General features: G+C 41.8%; 2 protein-coding genes across 4 annotated transcripts; one reads left to right on the top strand and one right to left on the bottom strand.

Annotated features, from left to right (window-relative positions):
- Nucleotides 1-1412: 1412 nt before the first annotated feature.
- On the bottom strand, nt 1413-14500 carry LOC307259949 (uncharacterized protein). Of its 2 annotated transcripts, none has more exons than XM_080040041.1 (9): nt 14431-14500; nt 14174-14231; nt 10938-11285; nt 8374-8640; nt 6167-6454; nt 5685-5801; nt 5436-5497; nt 3390-5312; nt 1413-3035 (listed from the first exon to the last, which is right to left on the bottom strand). In XM_080040041.1, the coding sequence occupies exons 2-9, from the start codon at nt 14211-14213 to the stop codon at nt 3006-3008; spliced, it is 3075 nt and encodes a 1024-aa protein (XP_079896167.1). In that variant the 5' UTR covers nt 14214-14231; nt 14431-14500; the 3' UTR covers nt 1413-3005. The 2 variants fall into 2 exon arrangements, with proteins under 2 accessions (XP_079896167.1, XP_079896168.1); XM_080040042.1 differs by having other exon boundaries at nt 3390-3944.
- Nucleotides 14240-23044, top strand: LOC307259950 (uncharacterized protein). 2 transcript variants are annotated; one of them, XM_080040043.1, is made up of 6 exons: nt 14240-14509; nt 17602-17661; nt 18617-18982; nt 20777-21016; nt 22178-22274; nt 22642-23044. In XM_080040043.1, exons 2-6 carry the CDS (start codon nt 17610-17612, stop codon nt 22700-22702), a joined length of 816 nt encoding a protein of 271 aa, XP_079896169.1. In that variant the 5' UTR covers nt 14240-14509; nt 17602-17609; the 3' UTR covers nt 22703-23044. The 2 variants fall into 2 exon arrangements, with proteins under 2 accessions (XP_079896169.1, XP_079896170.1); XM_080040044.1 differs by lacking the exon at nt 14240-14509 and adding an exon at nt 16829-17046.
- The last annotated feature ends 1876 nt before the right edge of the window (nt 23045-24920 follow it).

The raw sequence follows: 24920 nt of genomic DNA, 5'->3' as shown, positions 1-24920 counted from the left end.
AAGGGGGTCAGTTAACAGAAAAATCGGTTCAGTGTCTTGCTCAAGGACACTTTGACAGCGATGGACACACAGACCTCAAAGGACACACCAGTTCATTTTCAATGATGTTATGAACTTATGAGAACTATTGTGCCTGACCTCTTTCTTTCTCCTGCTGGTGATGCCAACTCAGCATCACTGCAGAGAACAAAAGAAGGCAGCATCATGCATTTGTATTCCCTTGGCTAGGTAATTGGACTTAATTCTGTCTCTGCCTTATGGCACCTCCTGTGTTATTTACACTATAAAATGCCACCAGATTTAAAAATGTGTGCCTGCTGAGCCAGACTATATTTAAATGGATTAGGGTTGTATTGGCCATCTTATGGTATTAAGTTTTCCTGAAGAAATTTACAGCAGGTTTCCGAGTAAATTCAACCCTGGCTCTCCACGCTCTTGTTTCGGGGAAAGCTTTCTGCTGCAGTTTTTACACAACAAAACAAGCATTCATCAATACAAATATTGGTCCTATTTGCACAAACCGCACTTGAGTTATGTTTGCTTTTAATTTATTCCTCCAAAGGGATTCGTAAATGATTACAAATACTTGCAGCGGTCACAGTAAATCAAGGTTAATCAGTATAGAAAAACAACAGGAGCAGATTTACCTGCAAATTGGCCCAGGGAAGGTGGCCACATCAGCGTTTCAGGTTTTCTGTGGTCTGTTTGAGACCACAGACAGACTGTCATGTAATTTAAATTGTTTAGGCCCAAAATAACACACTTGCCTCCAAGGACATGCAGGTACAAAGTACTGTATAGTATATACAAAGTAAAGCGTTTGTAAAACTTTTCATAAATCACAGCTTTCATGTGGAACCGGCAGGCAATGGCGTAACCTTTTGCTAGTAGCAGGTACTCAAACTCACTCCATCTCCACTCATTACAGTGCTAGACTAGCGTGAAGTGTCTCCAATAGTGAGCAGCAGGACTGTTCATCAGAGGTGACGTACAAGTGGAAGCAGGGGATTGGGAGACTGATGAAGCCATGATCCAAACACGCTCGGGCCCTTCTCAACAAGCCCAAGGAACAGATATATGTGAGGAGAATCAACAACAGGGCTCCGTGTTCACACACACTCTGCATAATTAGCACCGTAGACGCAGTGAGCAGGAATATGCTCAGAGTGAAAACACTTCTGTGATTGAGAGCAACACCAGAATAAACATGTGCTTCACTGTGGACTGAATTACAGTCAACATGCATGAGGAGGAATTTTATTTTAGGAAATATTTTGAAAGTTTGTTTGGTTTGTTTTGCTCAACAGTAGATTGCACCCATACTGAAACGCACATGATAGCAAAAAGGCTTTAATGTTGTTGATAAAATAAGACATTAGAAAAATGCATAAAGTCCAAATAACATACAAATCCTTCCTGAGGAGTGCAGACAAATACGGTGCTTTTAGCATCTCACATCTGTGTCAGTCCTAACAACAATATCTGTATACACTATTTACAAGCATTCATTTTTTCCCATGAAAAAAAAAGTCAAGACAGTAGAGTAATTGGGTTGCTCCAGATGTTGGTTGGAGCCAGAAGATGTGCTGTGTATTTGGAATGTTTATAAAATGTTTGTTTTTTCAGTTAATGCATATTGATGTGAAGGCGGAAATTATTCTGTTTGGTTGTTATTTTTTTTTTTATTGTCAAAAAGTCCCATAAAAAAACTAGTCCGTCTATCAGTGCATTTCACTTCCACCTTGTTTACATTTCTGCAGAAGAAGTCACTTTTTTAAAACAGGCCACATATTTACTTACTTTTTTTAAAGCTGGACACTGTTCAGAGGTGACGTACAAGTGGGAGCAGGGACACTGTTAAATTTGTTGACACATAAGAGAAATATAGAATCCAATATTATTTGGTCACACTTATTTTTAAATAACAGCATAGATATGGATTGGCGCAATGTAAATAACAAATCTTACAAATCCCCCCGAGTTTAAAAAAATAAAAACAACAGTAAAAATCATTATAAATATAATCTGTAAAAGTAATAGACATCCCATCATATTTAATGTGCTGTCCCTGACCCGGTGCAGACAGTCAATTGTAACACTGTGCTTTTTCAGCAGAAAGCGTGGCAGCCCAGGTCTTTGTGCACGGGAGTGATTATTGCCCAAGTCATTTAAGTCACATAAAAGCTTTTAATTAATAAGCGCCCAGTCATTCGTGGGATCCCCTTCATAGTTAGCTGAGCATTACTTTCCGAGCACCACTGAGGCGAATCCCCTTAATTGAGAAGTGTCATGAGAGGCATCTGTAAACAGAAGGCGCAAAACAAATAGTTCCACATACATTGAGTCCACCCTTATGGCTAATTTATTCTCTCGTAATTGTCATTGTTCCCAGGGGACAAGTCGGCCCTTCTCATGGACTGTCGGTCACAGTCTCATCACACACTCACACACACACACACACACACACACATATATATTAATGCAGGCACCTAAAAATGCATGTTGTCATGATATTGTTGCTATGTCTTTGATGCTGATGAATAGAGGAAATGTGAGCTTGGTCAAGAGCAATAGATTCCCTCACACATTTTGAAACATGAACAGTGCTTTAGAAGTCAAAATAGTGCAAAACATTTGGGTTTAGCTAACAGTGTGTTTGGAGAGATGCTTTTTGATGGAGGGCATTTTATATACAAATCCTTCAGTGTCAATAAGCGTATTTATCTTAGTGCATTTTCTTTTGTTTTAAAAGGACAGATCAACAATCAAATATGATATGGCATTTTGTTATAGTGAAGCAGGACTATATTCCAAAAAAAGTTTGGTTTTGCCATGCCCATGGGAGACATGCCTTTTGGACAGCGGTGCCAGGGTATGACAGCCTTTTTGAGTGCAGAACCTTGTGCAGTCAGTCTCGCAGGCTGTTATGTTGGATCTCGTCTGTCAGCTGTTGGTTTGTGCCGGTGGATGCGGGACAGTTGAAGAGTGTAGTCTGCTGACATCTGTCATCTTGGTCTTTCTCTGTGAGCCTGTTGCTGGAAAGACAACAAGCCCTTCATTTCCAACATGCTGTGCAGAGCAGGAACGGAGAACCTCTGACATACAATGCTACTTTTAAAAACTGCCAGAGTGTCAAAAACACTCAAGACTAAATGCCATTTTATGGCACAAAGAAACTGTCAATCTTGCAAAATGCAACATTCAAGTGCTGTCAAGTATCGAGTATCAAGCAATGCACACCACAGACAATAGAGCAAACTGTGTTGGACACAGTGCAGGTATAATCAGACATATAAGACTGCACACATCTGTAATATAGGAAAACATATGGCATCTGTTGGCTGCAGTTTCAAACGATCATGCTGTGTCTCACTCACTAACTCACTCACCTGCCGTGGGTGGGTGAAGTGGGCAGGGTTGCCATGGCCATTGGCATGCCTGTGTGGACTGACATGCACGTGACCTCTTCCAGGCTGGTGATGATGGTGGGCGGGCACGGTGGCATGGGGACGATGGTGTCCATGGGGTCGTTGAGCCACAGGTATATTAACAGGAGGTCTGGGGGGCTCGGGGCCTCTGATTGGGGATCTGTGCTGGGCGTGTTTCTTGGGGAGGGTCTGGAACTGTGCCAGAGGGATAACAGGCGGGGGAATGGGTGCTTGCTGAGTCCCTACAGCAGGAGCTCGTGCCTGTGGTCCAGGCTGAAGCAGTGCAGCTTGGGTCTGCTGTTTCCGATTCTGAAACGTCTTAGCCCTCTCCGTGTGTTCTGTGAGCGCAGCCTGGGTTAGGTTACTAGGATTATGCTGGGCAGGAGAGAAGGCGACTGGAGCACTGCCTCCTTGGCGAGGTTGACTGGCACCATTTATGACAGGCTGTGTCTGTGTGCCCAGCCCGTGTGGTGTGTTTTGGATCGGTGCTTCTCTTTGCTGCGGGGCCATGTGTGCCTGTGGAAGGTGATTAGGATCAGCCAAAGCTCTTGTATCCGCACCCTGCGGTGTGTTCAGCCCCCGATGTGTCACAACGGGGGCTGAATACACTGCAGGTCGGTGTGACACAGCGGAGGGCCCTACAGAGGCCTGCTGGATCATGAGTTGCACTGCCTGGGGGTTATAACTGTGTGTGGCTTCCTGCCTGGGGGCGCTTTGGCTAGTGGGCAAACCTCTAATGTCTGGCTGAGCACGCTCCCTGTGTGTGCGGGGGCTGCTCTGTGTGTGGTGCGCAGCCTCAAGCCGCGTTGCACTGTGAGCACTTGGGACTCGATCAGCTGAGCGGCTGCGTGGGTGTCTGTTCTCTGACGGTGGATCTCTTCTGGGTGGAGTTCTCCTCCGGGAGATGGTTTGGTCTGGAGATCGGGAGTGAGAGCGAGACCTGCTAGGCGTCCTTGCATCTCGTATAGGGGGATGGGTAGTGTAGGCTGAAGTGTCAGAGGTGTACTCAGGTGGGGTCCGTCCTCTCTGAAGTGGATATGCTGGTGTCCCTTGCAGGCGATCCCAGGGCATCTGTTGACGGGTTGATCTGGCCGTGGTATCGTGATTTCGACCTGAGTTTCTATCAGACCTGCTATGAGGCACTAACTCCTGTGGCAGTGTCTGTGTCCTGGCGTTTCTCTGAGAAGTGTTATGACTGTGATGGTGTGTGTGTCCAGTTGGGATAAGTCCAGGCTCATCTCGGAGACCTGCTTCTATGACACCGTTCAGCCGGGGGTCACTATTATAGGACTGCCCGCTTTGCATTCTGGGATTTGATTGCCCTCTATGTATGAAGTCTTGTTGGGTTTGTAAAGCGTTGTCATTGACTGTATTGGTAAGAGGAAATGATCTGTCCTGCTGAGGCTGTTGGCCATTGGTTGGGTATGAGTTTAGATTGACATGAATGGTTGGCATTTGTGCATTGTTGTGTTGCTGGGCAGTTTGTGGCAGCGTGTTGAGGCTGACGTGGACCGCGGGCGGCTGGGCGCCGCCTTGGGCAGTGCCAGCCTGTATGAGAATGTTAGGATTTTGCTGCTGTGTGTTTGGGAGTGCGTTTACATTCTGAGCATCAGTGTGCGTGAAAGCCGGGTTGTCAATGCCATTGTGTGGGTATGAATTGGTGTTCTGAATAGAATTGAGGTTATTTGTGTGTGTGCGACCATTGTGTTGTTGTGTGTGGGAGTTATGCAGGCCGTTCTGCCGCAGTGTATGTGGGCTGTCGCGCTGTTCACGCGGGGCTGTGTATAAGCGTTCAGGGTTTCGTGTGTGTGTGTTCATGTGATAGACGGGGATATGGGGACCTTGGCCCAAATCCCTTGCGCCATTAGGTTCTGGATCTGGAGGCTTAATGGAAGCAGATGAAAGATGAGGGGAGGGATAGAACAGACAGTAAAAGAAAGACCATCACATGGACAAGATAAACACAAAATCAATAGTGAATCATATGTTAACTTTAGTGTGGCTTACTATAGGCCTGGGCTCTCTGTCGTTCTTCGGCACGTACACAGTATCTCTTTCTCTCCTCCGTTCTGTAATAAACCAAACACAAGAGAACGTGCTTTATCTCTTATATAAAACATACCAGAAGCCTTTCCAATATCCCTCAGTATAAATAAAGTTCTACCTTATCTTTTACATAATATTTGACTCAACAAAATATACAATGAAATGAAAAGTGGACAAACAAATTGTCAATTTCCACAAACACAGACTTACCCCTCCTCCTTCGTCTGACGAGAAAGACAATGAGCCAGATGAGAAGCGCGATGATTAAGAGCAGCAGCAAACTGCCGATCACAATTCCCACCACTTCGCCTACACTCAGGCAAACGTCTGAGATGGAGAGAATGGTGTCAAAGGGGGAGAATTAATAAAGATAATGAGTCTGGAGCACAGACAGACCAGGGGAGGAAAAGAGAAAAAAACGATGGAGGAGAGGAGGGGGAGATTCTAAATAAAAAAGGATGATAAAGTAATAGCAGAGAGAGAGAGAGAAATAAATGAAAACAAAGGGAGGAGAAAGTATGCCTCAAAGTCACTTGGATGACTTTGACCACCTTCTTTTCACCAGATCAATCTCCCAGGATGCTCTCTGTCGCTCTCCTGTCGTGAAGACAGATTCAGGGACCCAATCCAAAACCAACCAGTCATCATTATCGCCCTGTCAGGGAGAGGTCAGCGCCCCCTCCATAACTCACCTACAATGGTCAGGAGCGTGCCCTGCTCCGACGTGTCTCCCGTGACGCGGTTGGTGGCGATGCAGACGTAGCGTGCGCTCTCGTCAGTGGAGAAGGTCTGAACGCTGAGCACGCCGCTCTCCGGCTGGCCAGCTGAGACCGGCCGTCCGTCACGTTGCCACGAGAACTGCGCCGCGGGCAAGGAGTCGGACGTGCAGGTGAGACGCGCCGTCTGTCCCACCTCCACGTCCCCGTCCCCGACACAGTCTTTCGGGACGTCCTTGGTGAGCACGGGGTTGTCAGGGCCATCTGGATGTGGGTGATGATTAGAAGACGTAGGCTAGTTATCAGTATCAAAAACTATTGGTTCACACAGTACAACAAGGAAAAATCTGTAGGCTTTGTTAAAAATCTAAAAATCTGACTCATGCTGTGATTTTACATTTTGCTAATGGCTTTGTCGTTTTGTCATCGTTGGGTTTAAAGTCACCTCGTCTGACTATGGCCTGCTGTCTGCATTTTAATCAGATAAAGAAGGAGCTGCATACTTTTTGGTTAGACGATTGATAAAGTAACAATGGCATCCACCCCCTGGAATCAACGTGTGTTTCAACAAGTCATATTAAAATCTGATTGGCAGGCAAGAGGCATTGTGCATTTTGAAATCTTGCACAGAGGCTGAGGAAAGAACTGACATATTAGGATATGCCATAGAAGAAACTGCAGCCTGATATTGAATTATACAGCATTTTGGGAATAATGTTTTTTTCCCTGACATCCTGAAGTCTCCGCTCCACCTGACAGTAACAGGTTACTACATCTGGAAAGAGTCCAATTAATAGTCCAGCACATACAGCACCAGACCAGCACATAACCTTGAAATACCACAAAATGTCTTTTTATGGATTAAACAAACAAGATAACGTGAATAATAAAGGGCTTTAGATGGGCTGGCATGCAGATTTAGTAACCTTTGGACTAAATGTTACCCTCTACTCCCTGTCTAAATGCTAGGCTGCTGGTTCCAGCTTAATATTTAATAGAGACAAATATAAGAGCGATATCAATCTTCTTCTCTTACTCGCGGGAAAAAAAAACTAAATAAGATTATATCTGAAAATCTTTGGGTTTTGGTCTGTTGGTCAGAGTAAATATGCCTATATAATATTACTCTCGGAAAGTGTGAAGGGCAATTTTTCTGTATTTTCTAATATGAAAACGGAAATTAATTAATGTAAAAGTCAAGAGATGAATCAATAATGATTCATGACGTTTCAATGAAAAGCAGGACCCCTGTGATTATGATATCACAAAATCACTCATATGAACAAATTAATGTCTCAAAATCAACGTTTTTGGCATGCATATTTTACCAACATCCACAATCTGATGTGTTTTTTTATCTGACAAAAGACACCTGTGACTGATGTAAGAGGACAAGGCAAGGCAAGTTTATTTATATAGCACAATTCAGACACAAGGCCACTCAAAGTGCTTTACAGGGGCAAGATTAGAATACATAAAACATATTATAAAACATTTAAAAGCGAATAAAAGAAGCAAATAAAATAAAAATTGCAGGTTAAAATGGAAACAAAAAAGTCTTCAGACTCGATTTAAAAGAACTGAGAGTTGCAGCAGACCTCGAGTTCTCTGGGAGTTTGTTCCAGATTTTTGGTGCATAATAACTAAAAGCTGCTTCTCCTTGTTTAGTCCTAACTCTAGGGACTGTAAGTAGACCTGTCCCAGACGACCTAAGGGCTCTGGACGGTTCATAACGTATCAGCAGATCAGTAATGTATTTTGGCCCTAAACCATTTAGTGCTTTATAAACCAACATCAGTATTTTGAAATCAATTCTTTGAGTGACTGGAAGCCAGTGTAAAGACCTCAGAACTGGGGTAATGTGATCCACTTTTTTGGTCCTAGTGAGGACTCGAGCAGCAGCGTTCTGAATTAGCTGAAGCTGCCTGATAGATTTGACAATGTGGAGCATGTTTAGTATGCCCAGCCATTTGATTGGATGTGCGTTGGTAATGTTACTGTTAGTCACATCAGCAACATCGAGCAGAAAGCTAGAATCAGGACAAAAAGCTTGTGGAAGAGTATCATGTGCAATCTGAGTGACATTGAGCACACTGTATGCAGTGCAGTGTGGAGAAAAGATAAGCTGCTGCTATTTACAGGAGCTAGCTGCAATTCGGTCTTGATCTTGATAAAAAACTCACAGAAAACAGTGAGGGTCCTTGTTTCACTTTGGACGCTGACGGGGTTGCTGACGGTACACGAGTAGTCCCCAGAATCACTCCGTCTGGCTGGGTTGAAGACCAGAGAGCCCCCTGAGATGGTGACCCTGGAGTCAGTGGCTACGGCTGCTCCGTCTCTGCCCCACTGGACTGTAAGGTCTGTCCCAGCAGTCCACGTACACTGCAGAGACACATTCCTCGTCTCCACAGCGACTAAGGGAACAGTCAGACTCACCCCCTGCACTGCATCTACAAGGAGAGTAAAACAATGTAGCTGTTTTAGTTCAACAAACACATTTACACATGTAAAACAACAATTTACTAGCCTGGAAATCCAGACCCATATCTAGAACGATATATAGCACGATCAATAGACCTTCCCAACTCAATGGGCATTTCAAATACCACTGCACGCAATTGGATAGCACTACAACCAATCAGAGCAATGCACAAGGTGACTTATTAAGCCCTGTTTGTTTAGCGAACAGCGGGGTTAACTTGTCAATTAAACGTTTGCCGTGGTCGGTCGGCAAAACAGAACATTCCTCTTTCCTGCTAATGAAAGATTTGATAGCCGTCTTCCTAATCGTTAAGTGTCGAGGCCAAAGCCGTCTCAAACTCAAACAACATATCCGCAGCCATCTCTGTTGTTTACTATCACGGCTTCGACGGTGCTTGCACAGCACTGTCGTCATCCGATTACGTCCGCCCCACTGCACCATACATAGGGCTCTGGCCCGCCCATATCAGATAGAACCAATTGAAAAGTAGCTCAGAATTTTCTGACATATAATGAGCTTCAATGGAGCGTGCCCAGACCAACATTCTGAGCAAATTTAATTTGTCAGCTGCAGGTCTGGATTTCCAGGCTAACAATTTACACCTTTTGAAACTAATAGAAAAAAAGGGGGGAAAAAGCGCTCAAAATAATAATGATAATAAAATCAAAAAGGTCAAGACAGAGTAAAATAAATTCACCAAATAGCTGCTGAGAAAAGCAGAATTACCCTGATGATTACTGTAGATGCAGAGAATGAGAGAGCTCACTTCAAAAGTCGGAGTGACAATAGAGGACAGTTTTATGTTTCTGTTGAGGGTAATTTGTCGTAATCAAAGCGAGTGAGAGCCGAGAAGGGACAGGATTCAGAATAGACGCACAGATGGTGAATACGGGGGCAGACGGTATGAGTGGTAGCCTAGGTGCCTTTGGCGGCAAGCCTAAGTTAAATAATTGGAGAGGGAGAAGAGGGGGGCGTGCGGAGGAGGCTATAACCAAAGAGGCAACGGCAAACAAAAACATTGTAGCGACGAACAAATAGCTCAAATCACTTTGCATTTCTGCACAAATTCCAATTCCGAAAAAAGAGGAATTTAGCTGGTTCCAATTTCCAGAGTAAATTAAAGAGTGAGTAAGTAGGAGGTTTAGATTCCTGTTCAAGGAGGATGATGCGGATGTTCAATGACATGAACTAGCTGAGTGTGAGTTCGGAGGATGTGACCTTTTCGGCAATAACAGACTACTAGTGCTTCTAACAATCTGGTCTCTCTGCCACCCCATTAGCAGCAGTGGTGAGAGGGATGAAAGACTGTGTAGCCACGTCATCCCTCCAGCGTGGGCGGACGACTGGAAATAAAGAGAGAGAGAGACCCTCAGCTGTTCAGGCTCCATTACAGTACTGCATGTAAATGAATGCAAATACTGTATCTACTGTATGTAAATGTGACGACGGAGCTACATTTAGACCGCTCCTCCAATATCAAACATCTAAGAGCATGAGTGCTGCATATCAAGTGAGTTTTAATTAGCATAAAGCCCCTCAGCCACTCACAGCGTCCCCTCCTTCTTTTTCATTAATTTTACCTGGCCCACTACGGGTCACTAATTTCATTACACCTCCCAGACTAATTCTCTTACTCCCCAAATCCTCCCTCTTCTCTCTTCACTCCCATTCCTTTCCTCCTTAACATGATTGCTTCCCTCCCTCTCTCCCGCACACTTCACCACCCCTCCCTTCCCCTCCCTCCTCTTCCTTTCTCTTAAAGCCTCTGGAAACCAGGTCTAAAATAGTAAGAATCAATACTGTTTATGATATCAAAGTTGGGTGTCTCAAATAAGCTTTTGCAAAAATCGGATTGAAAATAAATGTTCAGAAATATCAGAAAACTTAGTTAAAAAAAGAAAATAATATTTCATTGTCTAAAGTTCCATTTGACAGGACTGTGTAAGCGTGGCCGTATCAAATAGTGTCCATGGCAACAGTCATTGTTTTGATAGAACGTTCGGGCAGAGAACTGCCGTGATTGGCTCAATTGTGTCACAATAACCAGAGCATAGCCTACCTCATCTAAACCGCATTTCAGTAAAGTTTATCAAACTCAAATGACAATATCTTTCATTCCGATTGATAAATATGCCTAACTCTTTTCAGATGCTTTCTATCATGCAACTAACTTCCTAAGTGACATAGTTCGAAGGAGTTTGTGGATTTGGGGTTTAGAGGGGCTTTAAAAAGGGAACTCACAGGTACACTTCTTATATTTCTTACCAAACACGCTGAGCTGTATGGATCTGGAGTTAGGGGATAGTCCAGTGGTAGCGATGGGGGTCACTTCCACCGTGTATTCACCAGCGTCTCTGAGCTGGGCGCCTCCTATCCGGAGCTGGGTGGCAGAGATGGTGACCCTGCCCTGGAACTGAGCTACTGGGTTGATGGTGGGGGCTCCTCCGCTCCACAGACCCAGAGTCACTCCCTGGTAGAGCCATGTCATGGAGAGGATCTGTGACACTGTCAGCACCGTGAACACTGCCTCACTGCCGGTCTGAGCCTCCAGAGGGTCCACCTGGAACTGGATCTGTACCTGGTCCTGAGCCAGCACATTGGCAGCAAGGAGGACTGAACAGACAATCAAAAAAGGAACAATCATTGATGGAAAGTAACCAAGGATTTTGCAAAATCAGAAATGTAAAAAATAAATAATAAACAATAATCTGAACAAATTTTGTGTAGCAAGACTTTTTCTTTTGTGGCCCATTAATCATTCTTTGACAAATAAATGCATGATGCAAGAGTTTTTCTTGTTAAATCTAGCTCCACCATAACAGTTAAATGGAGCTTACTACGTAAAGGATCTGAATACTTCCACCACTGCAGAGAATAAAATCTACAGATGCACACAGACCTGGGTTTGAGGGACAAAAAAACCCATTAGTAAGGTACACACTCTTTTCTCCCCCTCGTGTATTTCACACAGTGTTTTTTCTGGATTTTAAGTGATCCCAAGCTAAACATCTATTTTGTGTTTTTGTTAGCCTGACTTAACATAAGCTGTTTCGAAATCACATTTGCCGTCTCTCTACTCAACAATCAGTGGTGCATATAGGCCATTTTTTTCCAAAACAATGCTTTAAAGAACCATTGATTTTACAGGTTCAGGCATTTAACTGTTGTAAGCTGTTTATTTGTACTCCATATTTGAGTGAAGATTGTGTTGGGAAATGTGCGTTATTGTATTTGGCTGGCAGTTATCCTCCCTGTTGTTTGTGTTGTTGTTATTACGGATTCCGGCAGGGTAACCCGGGCTGGATTTTAAATGCCCTTTTACTGGCGTATAAAGCTACCATGCAAGAACGCTCTGGCTAATGAATTATATTGAATCAAATCAATACGGTCCTGATCAGTCTCGCTGGACTGCCCTTACACAGCTCTCACAGGGGGAGCAAGAGCATAAAATGACAAGAGCCAATAGCGAGATGGATTGCATTCAAGTTCCCACACATGAGTGTTTCAGTGCCTGATTTAAATAACGTCTATGGCCTTTTGTTTATTCTTTTCAGTAGAGACGGAAAGATAAAGACTTGTGAGTCAGATATGAGGAACACCCATGGGTGACGCAGCAGCGCAGTATCGATGCTTTCATGTGGTCCAACAAGAGTAGCCAAAGAAGTTGACAGTATAATAGTCATGTTTAAAACGTTACAATTAACTCATAGCTAATATATAACTATGATAAGTGATTATGTTGCATATGTACTTGGAACAAACACTGGCAGAGAGCCCAGAAGTCATCCCAACAACTGTAGATATTGAACTGATGGTTAAACTGTAAACCACAGACATTAATTGGCAACTAAGACAGTTTGTATGTCGTTCCTATAAGAGTCTAATGGGTATAACTGTTCACTATAATCTATTTATTAAATGTATTCCAAACTCTTTACTGTTTCTAGAAATGTTCAAAAATTCAGTCTTGCGCTCCAAAGGGGGCACATCAATCAAACTTCAGGCGTTTAAAACAGAAAAGGCAAAACCCTTTTATTAAATGTGTGGGTTGAATCATTCTCAATATTATCCACTGTGGAAAGATAGCAGCAAAATGAATATTCAATAATATGAAAATCAGTATCTTTTTTGCATGAACAACAACCCCCTTAGTTAAAGAACAAATTAAAATTGAATTTACATTTTATTTTTATGCATCTAACTATTTTATCCTTATTATTAGTTTAGTATTATCCCAGGGAAGGGAGTTACAATATGTGATTTTGTGTGGGCAAATTGATGCCGGAGAAAAACACACACTACTCATTTGGGATACTATGCAGTGCACTCTTAAAGGGTAAGGTTGCAATTATTCTACGATTTTGTTTTTTTGTCAACAATCCTATTAAAAGACCAACGCCAGAAATATCGAAGTCTATATCTCAACCCTTTCTAACTTGTCCATCCTGTTTGTGGCACTCAGCATGAAGCCCATTTGCTCTGACTGAAGTCGTAAATCTAAAAACAGAATTGCTCACAAATACAAACTCTACTGATTTATTGGAAAGGGCTGAATCAAACAGCTGGGCCCTGTGGTCTCTACCAAATGTGTCTCAAACAGGAATAATTAGTGCATTGGTTTGTTTGGCCACTATTTTCATCTGCATAGTAATACACATTAGGTGCTGTTGTGGGTGTTTAGAGCAGAGGGATTATGCATGAAGAATTGATTTACAATATCCTATAGCTTGGCTTCACTCACTTGATTTAAATTGGTTGGGGGCAACAACGAACGGTCTACAGCACAGAAAAAAAGATATATAATGCTATAGATACACATATTATGCTTATAATATTAAACAATCAAGTCAAATTTGTGGGATTTCTTGACAGAAACATAGATTATCATCATTATCTTGTTTACATATTATGTAGTAATTTTGCTCACTTTATTTTGTAACAAAGCTGCTTTTCAATAGTTTTGCTCTGATAGTTTTCATTAAAAGAAGGCTGAATTATTAAATATGGCTAATTACATTTAAATTAATATCATCAAAAACAATAGTCTGGTATGGTGCTGATAGTAGGCTAGCCTATTGTTCAGGCATGGACAGCATACAACATACAAAATACAGTTCAGCCCATCCCAATGATGACTATAATAACAAATGGCATACAAATGTGGAAACGATAACCTCTGAATCAGCTTGTGAGAGCTCAGGTGTAGGAGCCTGGGAGGAGGCCGTGAAGGCATCACGTCACTCAGTAGTCAGTGCACAGACGGGAATGCAACCTCGCAGGTTTCCAAGAGCCGTTAAGACGAGCCCTGTGCTTCAAATGCAATTGTTTTATTAACGTGCCTGGAATACCACAGCTTCTCCTCCCGGACCTGTTTTTTTTTCTTCTCTCTCCCTTCTCACAGTACAGCCTCTACCAACGCAGTTTTTTTTGAATACTTTTGTGAGCTGCTTGAACCCATTCGGAGCAGGAGGAGAGAGAAGTGACGGTGTAAATTGTTTTACCTGCCAGTGACAGAGTGAAAGGGAGTAAAGTATGTCTCATGTCGTCAGTCAGGCCGGTCTGCAGAGAGATAACAATAAACAAAAAAAAACCTTTGAATTAAACTTTTGAACAATTTCTTGCATTTTTTGAACCTGATCTTTTGAACATAAGCTTTACAGACCTAGCATTAGGCTACTGTGTTCCTACTGTTCGATTCAGGTTACACCTGAGCTAAACGGAGCTAAACCACAGGACGGGTTGGCCGAACTAAACTCACCAAAGTATTTTCCTGCTGTCCTCGGTATCATTTTGTGGCTGAAAGAATCCTCCGTGTCCGTTTGTGGTTGTTGACATATGTGAGTCTACTTCCTGCTTCTCCTCTATTAGGCCTACCTGTTTAGGACGCACCTGTTCTCTTAAAGTGCCCACGTTATTTGTCTGCAGTGATGTACTTCATTACTGTACTTAAGTAGATGATTTTGGAGTATATACTTAACTTGAGTTTTTATATTTATTGCAACTTTTACAATAATTAAGAGGTCAATAGGCTACTGTATGTGAGGGCAGATTTATTTGTAAATTTATTGATCTGTTTTTCATATGCATATCACATCAGTTTAACACATGTGCCTTTCCTCTAAGAATGTGCTGACAAAACAGTTGCTTAAACTATTTTAAGGTTTATTGTGGCTGACCACAATACACCCCTGAGACCTGTTTACTCTATTAACCATCTGTTAGTTGACACCCCCGTTGTTGAAGGGGGCCTTAAAAACTCTGTTTGACCAAAAGATATGGTCAGTCCCATCGGGGGCTGAGCGTGTAGGTCTGAAGCTTTACACTCTGTACTCTGTTGTTTTGTCTTATTATAAATGTAATTAAATTCTCTGTGAGTTTAGTTTTCTATTACAGCATGTCGGAATATAGAATTTCCCCGACACAGTATGTATGTATGACAGTTGTTTTCGGGTTAGATAATGTAAAACAAATTACATTTTACAAAATACATTATTATAGGAGATGAAGGACTTAAACTACCAAGTAGTTTTAGCTAGCTCCAGTCATCCATCAGTGAGCTACAATGGCTAAATACATCTAACAATCTAATAATAAGTCACAAGGGTACTTTTTCTGCAGAAAGTACCTCTAAATACTTAAAATATTACATCAATGTTACTTATATAATAAACAGTATAGTGTTGGTGTTGGCATTCTCATTAATACAAGTGTACCATTTTACATGATTTGTTCCGTGCACAAACATGTAATTTTGGCAAAGCTGTCAAATTTCAGTAGAGTGAAACGTGAAAAGGATAAACAGTAAAGGAACTATTTCAGTGCTTATAAATTGTATGAAACATGAGATGCGAAGCAAACCCAGTCATATATTTTTTTTCACGTGGAATCAGAAGTCTGTGATGATATCTGTCTGAAGAAAAAGAGGCTAAATTGACACGTTTAGTGTTGGTATTTTTCAGCTGATGTATTAGTGCCACCCACTGGTTCATTTCGGCTAACAGAGCTCCTTCTATGGACAAAGAAGTCAGTGGGCGCCACAACTGTGATCCCCATGATTGTTCACAAAACCCCTGTGCAAATACAAATGGATTTATAATCAGTTTTAAATCACTCGTTTACATCGGTGCCCCCAGGATGCATTACATAGTGTGAGAAGCTGCAGTGCTAACCCCCTGAATAAGTGATGCCATTATGTCGCTCTGCTCTAGTGTGAAAGGAATTGTGTAGCTGACAAAACAATCTCATCTCCAGGCCTATTTAGTAGATGTTCGTAAGGGTTGTTTGACTGCGGACTTTCTTTTAGGAAGTGTTTGGTCCGCTGGGGTTTAAATTCTGAAGTGAATTCTGAAGTGTTATACAAGCCCATAAAATGAACTTCATTTTAAACGTGACTCCCAAAATCAGCAGCCCATTCATTTATCCATGAAGCCGACTGAATTTAAGTTTCTCTTTTCCTCCAATTTCCTGCTGAACTTTCCCAGAGTAGTGAGAATGCCATTGTTTGAGTTCCCCTCAATATGTGCTCTGAGGTGTTTTCCATGCAGTTGTATTAACAATTACTGAATGAAAGAAATAAGAATAATATGTCATGTATTTACGTCCTGCTTTACAATCCAAAGCCAAGGCCGGTGTATTGTGTCTGCAGCAGGGCGAATAGTGTCTGGGCTGGATAAAGAGAGGCCTGTATGGTACAAAGCCTATTCGATAAGCTTGTGGTCCAACATTGTCCCTGGTTTCCCTTTCAAAAGAATACCATTGCATTTTTTATCTCTAGTTGCTAGCTGTGCAACGACAGTGGTGTGTGAAAATCCTAATCGAAATATGTTGTATTGTTTATGCAGTGTGTGTGTGCGTGTGTGTGTGCGTGTGTGTGTGTGCGTGTGTGTGTGTGTGCTTGGGCACTGGTCAGATGAGGACGAGGAGGGGGGGTGGAAATAAGGAGGGGTGATTTTTACAATGGAAAGTGCACTTATTTAAAGCTTTTACTGTACAGGAAAGAAGGGGGGTGGGGTGGAGGGGAGGAAACTGCCTGAAAACAAGGTGCCGCCTACAGTATACGTGACTCACTGGCTGGAGCTGACCGACAGAGATATAGGCCAGAGAGGGGAGAGGGACATTCCTCAAAACACGTTTAGCCTTGCTCCCAGATTTTTGATGTCTCTCGCCGCAACAGCTGTGGATCTACAGAAAACTGTCATCTTTTAGCTAGATTACTTCTCGTAATGCAATGAAGAAGATATTGTTTTATTCTGGGCCATAAAAAAACATCTACCAGAGTGTACTGCGCTGCACCTTTAACCTCTGAGAGGGTGGGAAAATCAGAGTGTAAGAGGAGCTCTGGCTGGACTGTACTGTTTGTCTGGACTTTGGAGAGGTAGGTGAATACCTCTCTGGGGTATAGGAAGGGGGGTAAGGGGAGTGGATGTGGATAACTTCAAGGTAACACAGCCAAGTGAATTCCAGGTTATATTTTATGCATACAGGTTGGGGTTGTTTTCTCCTCCACTGCTATCACTGTTTCTTCTCTGTCTGTTTTTGTTTGTTGTTGTTGTTGTAGCAGCTGTGCTTGAGGGGGTTCATTTTAGTTTTGGCAGTAGACCCAATCCCCAATTTCGTTCCAGGTTCTGATTCTAGTGCCGTCTGCAGCGCCAAGTGCTGTTGTTCTTTGGAGTCTTACACATGAACACAAATGAAGAAAAGAAAAAAAAGATTACACTTCAGTTTTGTTAGCAGAGGGACACACTTTCTTTAATTGTTTTTTTTCCCCTCTTATATTAATTTCACATTTTCTCTTAAGGTGTTATGTTATTATTCCTGCCGTACAGTGCCAACCCCTGCTGCTACATTCAATACAGACTCAGGAAATGGGGTGCTGCTGCTGAGGTCATGGGATAAATTCCTCTCTCTCTCTGTTCTCTTTCTACATCAGCAGGTGTTATGGATCTGCAACGCTTCCTGGGCTGGAGAGTTGCCACACTGCTTCTATTGAGTAAGGCTTTTTTTTTGGTTAATTTTGTGCAACCGCCATCTTAAATAAATGATGTCTGCTTTCAAACTGCAGGAAGAAAACAAAATGCTTTCTTATGTTCTTCCTCTGTTTGTATTGTTTTTCCTGTGCGCGAGATGAGACAGCAGAAATATTAAACTCCTGTGAACGGCCTTTTGCATTAATGCCCACTTTATTTATTTGCATCACCTACATTGTTGCCTGTCAAGTTAAGATCAATACTCCTTGTGGTGAATACAAGGAGGTTGACCGGGGCCACTGCCGTTATGACACAGATTTTAGGATACTGATGTGGTTTGATGGATATAACATTAGGCGTGGCTGTCATGTGCTGTAAATCACATCGCTTGACATTGTTTGACAGAAAGAAGAATATATTCATGAATTGCACGCTAAGGAGAGAGCTTACTTATTAGGCTACACTGTGTTTATTAGCTCCCTGTTCTACCAACTCGATGCAAACCTTTTCAAAAGACAAAAAAAAAAGGTTGGAACTGATGAATATGAAACACTCTGGTTCATCTACTAACATTTCAACTTAAGGTGGAGTCAGTGATTCTGGAGAATGCTTGTAGTCCAAATTTTTTCCACTTTTTTGTCAAAATCAGTAAATATACTGTATCCTCACGATCCGCTACCTGTCCATACTATGAGTGTGCTGAAAATAAAGCAGGTGTTAATAAACAGCCTAGGCTCTGTGAACTGGTATGTAAACAAGAGGGGCTAGCAACATGAAAAAAAACCTAAGCTGTGTAACACTGGATTTTCTTTCAGCCCACACGCAGTACGGACAGGTAGTGGATTGCAAGGAAATATTCACTGATTTTGACAAATAGTTATTTGGACAACTAGCATTCTCCAGAATCCCTCACTCTGGCTGTAAGCACCATTTTAATGAGCACACAATAACAACTGTAACCAATCTGTGTCCTCACAGTGCCATGTGGGCTCCAGTGTTTGTCGGTGCACATCATCAACGAGGAGCCCGTGCATGTGATCCCCGGCTCCAGTCTGGTTCTGAAGGCCCGGATCGAGCATGGACCCCTGGAGGAGATCTCTGCGGTGGCCTGGGAACGGGAGCCCGAAACTGGCCTCTCTCCCGGGCGTCTGGCGCTGGCCACGTGCCCTGGCAGGAGCTTGGGCTGTAGCGCGACCAGGCCAAACGTCCACGTGACCATGGAGCAGCAGGAGAGCACGCTTCAGATCAGCGGATACAGTAACACAGAGAGCGGAGTGTACGCTGTGACCGTGACCGACAACAAGGGGGCCAAGGCCACGGCACACTGCATCGTCAGGATGTATGGTACAGTATGAAGCAAGTGGAGTGAATGTATCGTGAAGTCTAGAAATAACATGATGGATATAGGAGAAAATGTCTTGGTTAATTGTTTAGTCAATTTATTATTGTTTAATTGTTAGAAAATAGACCATAAACTAATCCTGGTCTCATTCTGTAGTGTTTTAGCTTTTGGAGTTATTACACAAAAAAAAAACAGTACAGCAGGCCCCTGAAGTACATTTTGGGGGATTTGTCAAGTTGCATTCAAGCTTCAGTGGAGTGTGATGTTGCTCTTTAAATGAAATCCTCAGATGAAAACGACTTTTGAAGGTTACAGCTTCTCTAATTAGAAGATTTGCAGTTTCTCTTTGTTTTCAATCTCATTTCATTGTGAATCCCTTTTTATAGACAAAAGGTTTAGATCACACATCGAGTTCCCATTAGTAGCTTCATACCACACAAGAAAAAACTAGGCAAAGATCAATGGATGTTGTTGCAAAGTACAGAGATGCGGACAATGAATACTGTTTTCGTTTATGTTTTTGTAAAATCCTACAGCGGCAGTTTATTCAAAATATATATGGCTTTATTTAAATCTTGGAGAATACTTAACCAGAAGTATTATAAAATACTGATCAGAAGATATTGTGGCTGAAGTGTCAACAACTAAAATGACCACTAATTACCAACAGTTAAACTAATATGTTTAAATTACACACCAGCTCATTGTGGATGTCTTGTAAAAAAATTAAATAATTAAACACTTGAAATTCAATTTGCCTATATAGTCTTAATTCCCTGGGTTTCCCTTTTGTTTCCGAGCTTGTAGAGGATTCCAGTCTCGTCGTAAAAGCATTTGCGGCTTTTCTGTCCTGAAGCTTCTTTGCTTTTAACTCTCATCCGTCTGCACTGAAGTGTATCAATTCATCAGCTCCACTCTTCTCCACAATCTGCTCTCTCAGCTTCCAGGGTTTTCCATCATGCTGTTTCCCAGACATTATGCCTCACTCTTCACTGCCGTTATTGTCTCTGAAACGGAGCCAGTTTCTCCTGACAGCATTAAACGCCTCTCATGATTCCCAGTGTTAGACCCACTTGGACGGCCATGTGCCATTATTTTTTATGTCATAACAGATAGGTGCCCACGGCTAAGCACTTCCCATCAACTCTCGTTTTCTGCCCGTCTGAGTTTTTATTTTCACCTCCATCCTAATCGGGTCGCTTCATTCCTTTTTTTCTTCCACATGTATTTATTGTTTTCCGTAACAGTGTAAACAAACTTGCAATTCCTCTCACGGCTTGATGTTCAAATAAAGTCATGTGACAAACTCTGTTTTGACACATCATTTTCCTTAGTAATTATACATTCACAAGGTCAGGCAGAAAACAATACTCTTTAATAACATGCACACATATACAATTGGATGGTACATTAATTAACTGTTAGTTATGAATTAGTTAATACTTAATAAGCATTGCCTAAGCATTAACATATTGGTAATAACTGCTTGGTTAATGTTTAACTAAGCATAACCCACCCAATAACTCAACGTAGATGACTCGGCATTAATGGTTAGTTAATGCTTAATATGCATAAACTAACCCTCATAGCATTACATAAGCATTAAATAACAGTCAATTAATGTACCTGTATTGTAAAGTCTTACCACTTGGGATCTCAATATCTTCTCAGTGTATCAAACAGACTGTCTTTTGCTTTAACACAGTGAATAAAACAACTACAAGGCAAGGACATAAACTAGTTTTTGCTTTTTTATTTTCTTCCACTCACATTCTTCTTGTGGTCTGTCCGTACAGAGGAGGTGCACCACGTCTCGGTGAGCATCAACGTGTCTCACTCCTCTCTGGTGTGTGGCGAGGCCTGGGGCACGGAGCCTAACTTCAGCTGGCTCTACGAGAGAGCAGCCGTCACCCAGACCGTGGGGAGAGTCTCCAAGGATGGAACTACACTGCTGGTGACCATGACTCCATTCTGTGGCCACTTCACCTGCACGGTCAGCAACAAGCTGGGCCACAGCTCTGCCACATACACTGCAGGTGCCAGTTGATATTGTGTCTCTATTCTTATAGATGAAATTAATAATAATGTTGGAAGATATGAATGGCTGGAGGCAAGAGTAAAGTCAATTTAAAGCTACAGTACGTTACTTATTTAGCCCCCATGAGGAATACTGAGTAATTAAAACAACACCGTGGGCGCATCTACATGAGGTAAGCCTTTTGGTTGTAGCGCATGGATTTTTTTCCTTCTGCCGTACGTCAAGGTTTTTTTCTTCACGTGGGCGCTTCTAGGGATTTTTCTGAGCTCTTTCGCCAGTGTCAGGGGGTGAATCCAGTTTGTAAACATTGCCATTCTGAGAAATACAAAGACAGTTTTGTGGAGCTGATAGGCTTTGTGTCAACTTGGCTTAAATATAACCTACATTCTTTCAAATGAAAAAGTTACAAACTGTAGCTTTAAGAAAAGGGTATAAGAGGGGGCTCACTTTAACTGACCAATCCCCTTATGATTACCTCCCAGCATTTCCATTTAATGCAACATTTATGAACTCTCACTCCACAACATTAAAAGGGACATCTACGGTTAATTTGCAAAGTGAGATTTTTACATACAACACACAAGATCAGCAAATATTCACTGTCATGGATTAAACTAACAAGCCGTATATGAAGAAGGAAAGTTTGCTTAATTTCAAAGTATTTCACACTGCAGTATTTATACAAAGTATATAAGTACCTAAAGAAAAAAAGGTACTAATTACACCACCGAGGGATAATTTGTCTAAGCTAGTGGATTGGATTAAAAGTTGACTCTGCTTATGTCTTATTTAAAGTCACTGTATTGCGTCACGGATATTCAAAAATCAGGCTCCTTGTGTGTTTCTCTTTAGCCGTGTCCTGATTGCACCTTGTTTCCTGTATTGTTTATCTGGTGGTGTTTCAGTGATAAAGGATTTTCCCTCAGTGCAATCAATAAATCACTTCTGCTACTGCTGCTAACACTGCTGCTAAACAGGCAAGACAAATGCAATTATTCGTATCTCCAAACAAGTGTGGCGTGATGTTTCAATGACAGTCTTTATGTCAGTATCTTAGGATACCTCCTTTAGTGAGTGTATGGACTTGTGGGCCTTAAAGGACAGCCATGTCATGACTGCTATGTTTTCTTTTTTTCTTTTTTTCTTTCCTGGTTGACAGCACCTTGTGAGACAAAGGGAAGTGGGACAATAGCTGCTGTGGTGTGTTTTATCCTCGCACTGCTGTTTGGAGGAGCCCTGGCATTTGTGCTATGGAGGTACAGTATTGCGCACACATACACACACACACACACACACACACACACACACACACACACACACACACACACACACACACACTGGCAGGCACCAGCACAAATCTCATTTCAGGCTATGATTAAGCCGTTTGCTGAGAGAAAATAAGACACTCTAAGTAGCTTATTTTATAGAGAGACAGAAAAAAACTAAAAGGGTGAAAAGATGAAAACAGCAAAATGTTGTACAGCTTGGTGTCCTGACACACACATGAGGAATGACAGGCTATTGCTGCGTCTGCTGACAAAACAATTGTCTTGTTTTTCGGGAGCCAGTGTTGTGTTTGTCACTGCTGCTTGATCTAAATTGGACACTTGGTTTTCTGTGCAGGAGACACAGGCACAATAACAGAAGAGAGAGGCTGCGCGAACATTTGGATGACACCATCTAACAAAAGGGCCTGAAGTCCACGGCTGGTCTTCAGAGGTCTTGGTGAGGAGAGCAGGAAATGGACTGGACTGTGAGGGAGGAACCCCCTGATCTTGTGAGCAGTATGACCTTACACAGCATTTGGAACAATGTGAAGAGTGAGCTGCTCCCTGGCAAACAAAAGGCTTTCTAAAAATGGATTTTCTGCTTCAAGTGCCAGCACTGTCCAAGCTCTGCCTCCTGTGGGGCTGCACCTGACACAGTGTGTATAATGAATGTAGAAATCATTGTGTATCAACTGTGCATTGTATTGGAATTTACTTTACACTTTCATAATAAAGTCCTTTCACAGAATGGGACAGAACTCAGGGACTCAGCCGTTATTGAAATACATCTTTAAGGTTTTGACAGGGCATTCGTTTTTCATAAAGATGGATTCGTAATGTATTTTTTCTAATATTATAACGTCTACTATCAGATGTTGTATTAGATTAGATCCATGAAACACTCACTGACAATAAAGGTTGAAGAGGAAGTGGAAAACTGTTCTGGATAACAAATGCAAATCACAAAAAGATAAGATGAAAACAAGAGCTAGGCCAAGTTGTGAAAATGGATTTGTACAGTACATGAGAAACTGGATTCACTAAAGTATTATAGCTGTCAAGTTAGTCACATTGTTGATGTAGCAACTTACATTCACCAGCCTCTCAAAATATCTCATAGCTTCCGATATAGATGAAAATAAAGATATGTTTTTATCTAGAGTATATACATGTAGAATTAAGGCTCACGTAGAAGAAATGTATTAAAAAAAGATACCAAATGTATTTTATCAGAACATCAGTTGCCAAATATGATAGCTCATTACAGAACAGTAATCCAACTAACCAGTGACATCTTTAATGGGTTTTGGTGAAAGTGACAGGAACTTTGTGCTTATAACAGCATCATAAGAAACGGAATAAATTGACAAAAAAAACAAAGTATTCAAAGTAGCTTTTACTCAAGTTTTACTCAAAACAAACAATGGTTGTGTTCCGAATCGCATGCTTTCTACTATATAGTATGTAGAAAAAAGATTTAGGATGTCCCGATTCTTGTGGCCAGATTTAGGATGGTTAGAAGTACCCGGATGTCCTACTTCATGCGACCAAGATTGTTAGTGTTGAAAACTGCATCCTATTTGGGCGATTCTGACCCACAATCCAGTGCGCACGTGAAGTGAAGTGACATCACATCGACGAAGCCTCCATATGAAAACAAACGGGGATGTGACAGATATAAAAGCAAGAGGCATGATCAAGGCGCAATGTTATGATGAAATAAGAAAGTAAAGTATGTCCCAATAGTATGCCTACTGCATCCTATCTAGATTATTTTTATCGTCGGATGTAGTATGTAGAATAGAAAAAAGAAAGAGTATGCGATTCGGAACGCAACCAAAGTCACTAACCTTTTTCACTTCATAGGGGTCAAGGGTCAACTTGTGATGTAATTAATTTGCAAAAGCATCATCAACAAATAACAGGTTACTTTTCAGAAAGCTCTTTACACCCTCTTCTGCCTTAAAGAAGAACGAAAACAAAACCCAACTTTGATATTGCATGTCGTTTGGATTGTCATATAAAACACAAACACGGACAAGCATGATGGCCCATTTTAAATATAAGGCACCAGGGCCTGTGATGTGTTTATTGACAGTAAAATAGACCAATCAGTTTGTTTTTGTGAGTATCCCTTTAAAACTGGGAGTGGGACAGCAAGTGATTTGGTACTGAAACTGCTTGAACCAACTACTCAGGCAGAATAATTCCACTTTCCCCCCCATTGCATCCATATAAATATTTCAACAGACAGACATGTTAAGCACAGTTGAGAGACACCATCTTTGATGTTTGAACTGTCCACTAGAACAATGCAGGCTATACGCTTGTTAGGAATCCTTCAGCGAGTTGAAATAATTTAGTTATTCAGATACGGCTTAACAGGGAGGCAATTTTCTATTATTGATGCATATTTAGAGGTAACAGAAAAAAAAACTGCATGTGGAAAAAGTCACAAGAGATGGAAGAGATTATATTTTCCATCATCCAAAAAGTGTTCCAAAAAATAATAGTTTTGAAATATTCATTGTATTTATTTTGTCTCTTATGATGTCAGTGAATATAACCAAGCCTGTATCACTCAGTATGGTTGTACATTAAAGCATATAAAACCCCTGCAAGGATGTACATATA

This window comes from Ammodytes marinus, assembly GCF_949987685.1.
Source record: "Ammodytes marinus genome assembly, chromosome: 13".
Taxonomy (NCBI): domain Eukaryota; kingdom Metazoa; phylum Chordata; class Actinopteri; order Uranoscopiformes; family Ammodytidae; genus Ammodytes; species Ammodytes marinus.
This window is presented reverse-complemented; position numbering and strand designations above follow the sequence as displayed.

Coding starts and splice junctions, on each gene's coding strand:
- LOC307259949 (XM_080040041.1), bottom strand. CDS start 14,213: ATGAGACATACTTTACTCCCTTTCACTCTGTCACTGGCAG. Junction 11,286..14,173: donor TTTCACTCTGTCACTGGCAG/GTAAAACAATTT, acceptor TTGTCTGTTCAG/TCCTCCTTGCTGCCAATGTG. Junction 8,641..10,937: donor CATACAGCTCAGCGTGTTTG/GTAAGAAATATA, acceptor CTCTCCTTGTAG/ATGCAGTGCAGGGGGTGAGT.
- LOC307259950 (XM_080040043.1), top strand. CDS start 17,610: ATGGATCTGCAACGCTTCCTGGGCTGGAGAGTTGCCACACTGCTTCTA. Junction 18,983..20,776: donor CTGCATCGTCAGGATGTATG/GTACAGTATGAA, acceptor CTGTCCGTACAG/AGGAGGTGCACCACGTCTCG. Junction 21,017..22,177: donor CTCTGCCACATACACTGCAG/GTGCCAGTTGAT, acceptor CCTGGTTGACAG/CACCTTGTGAGACAAAGGGA.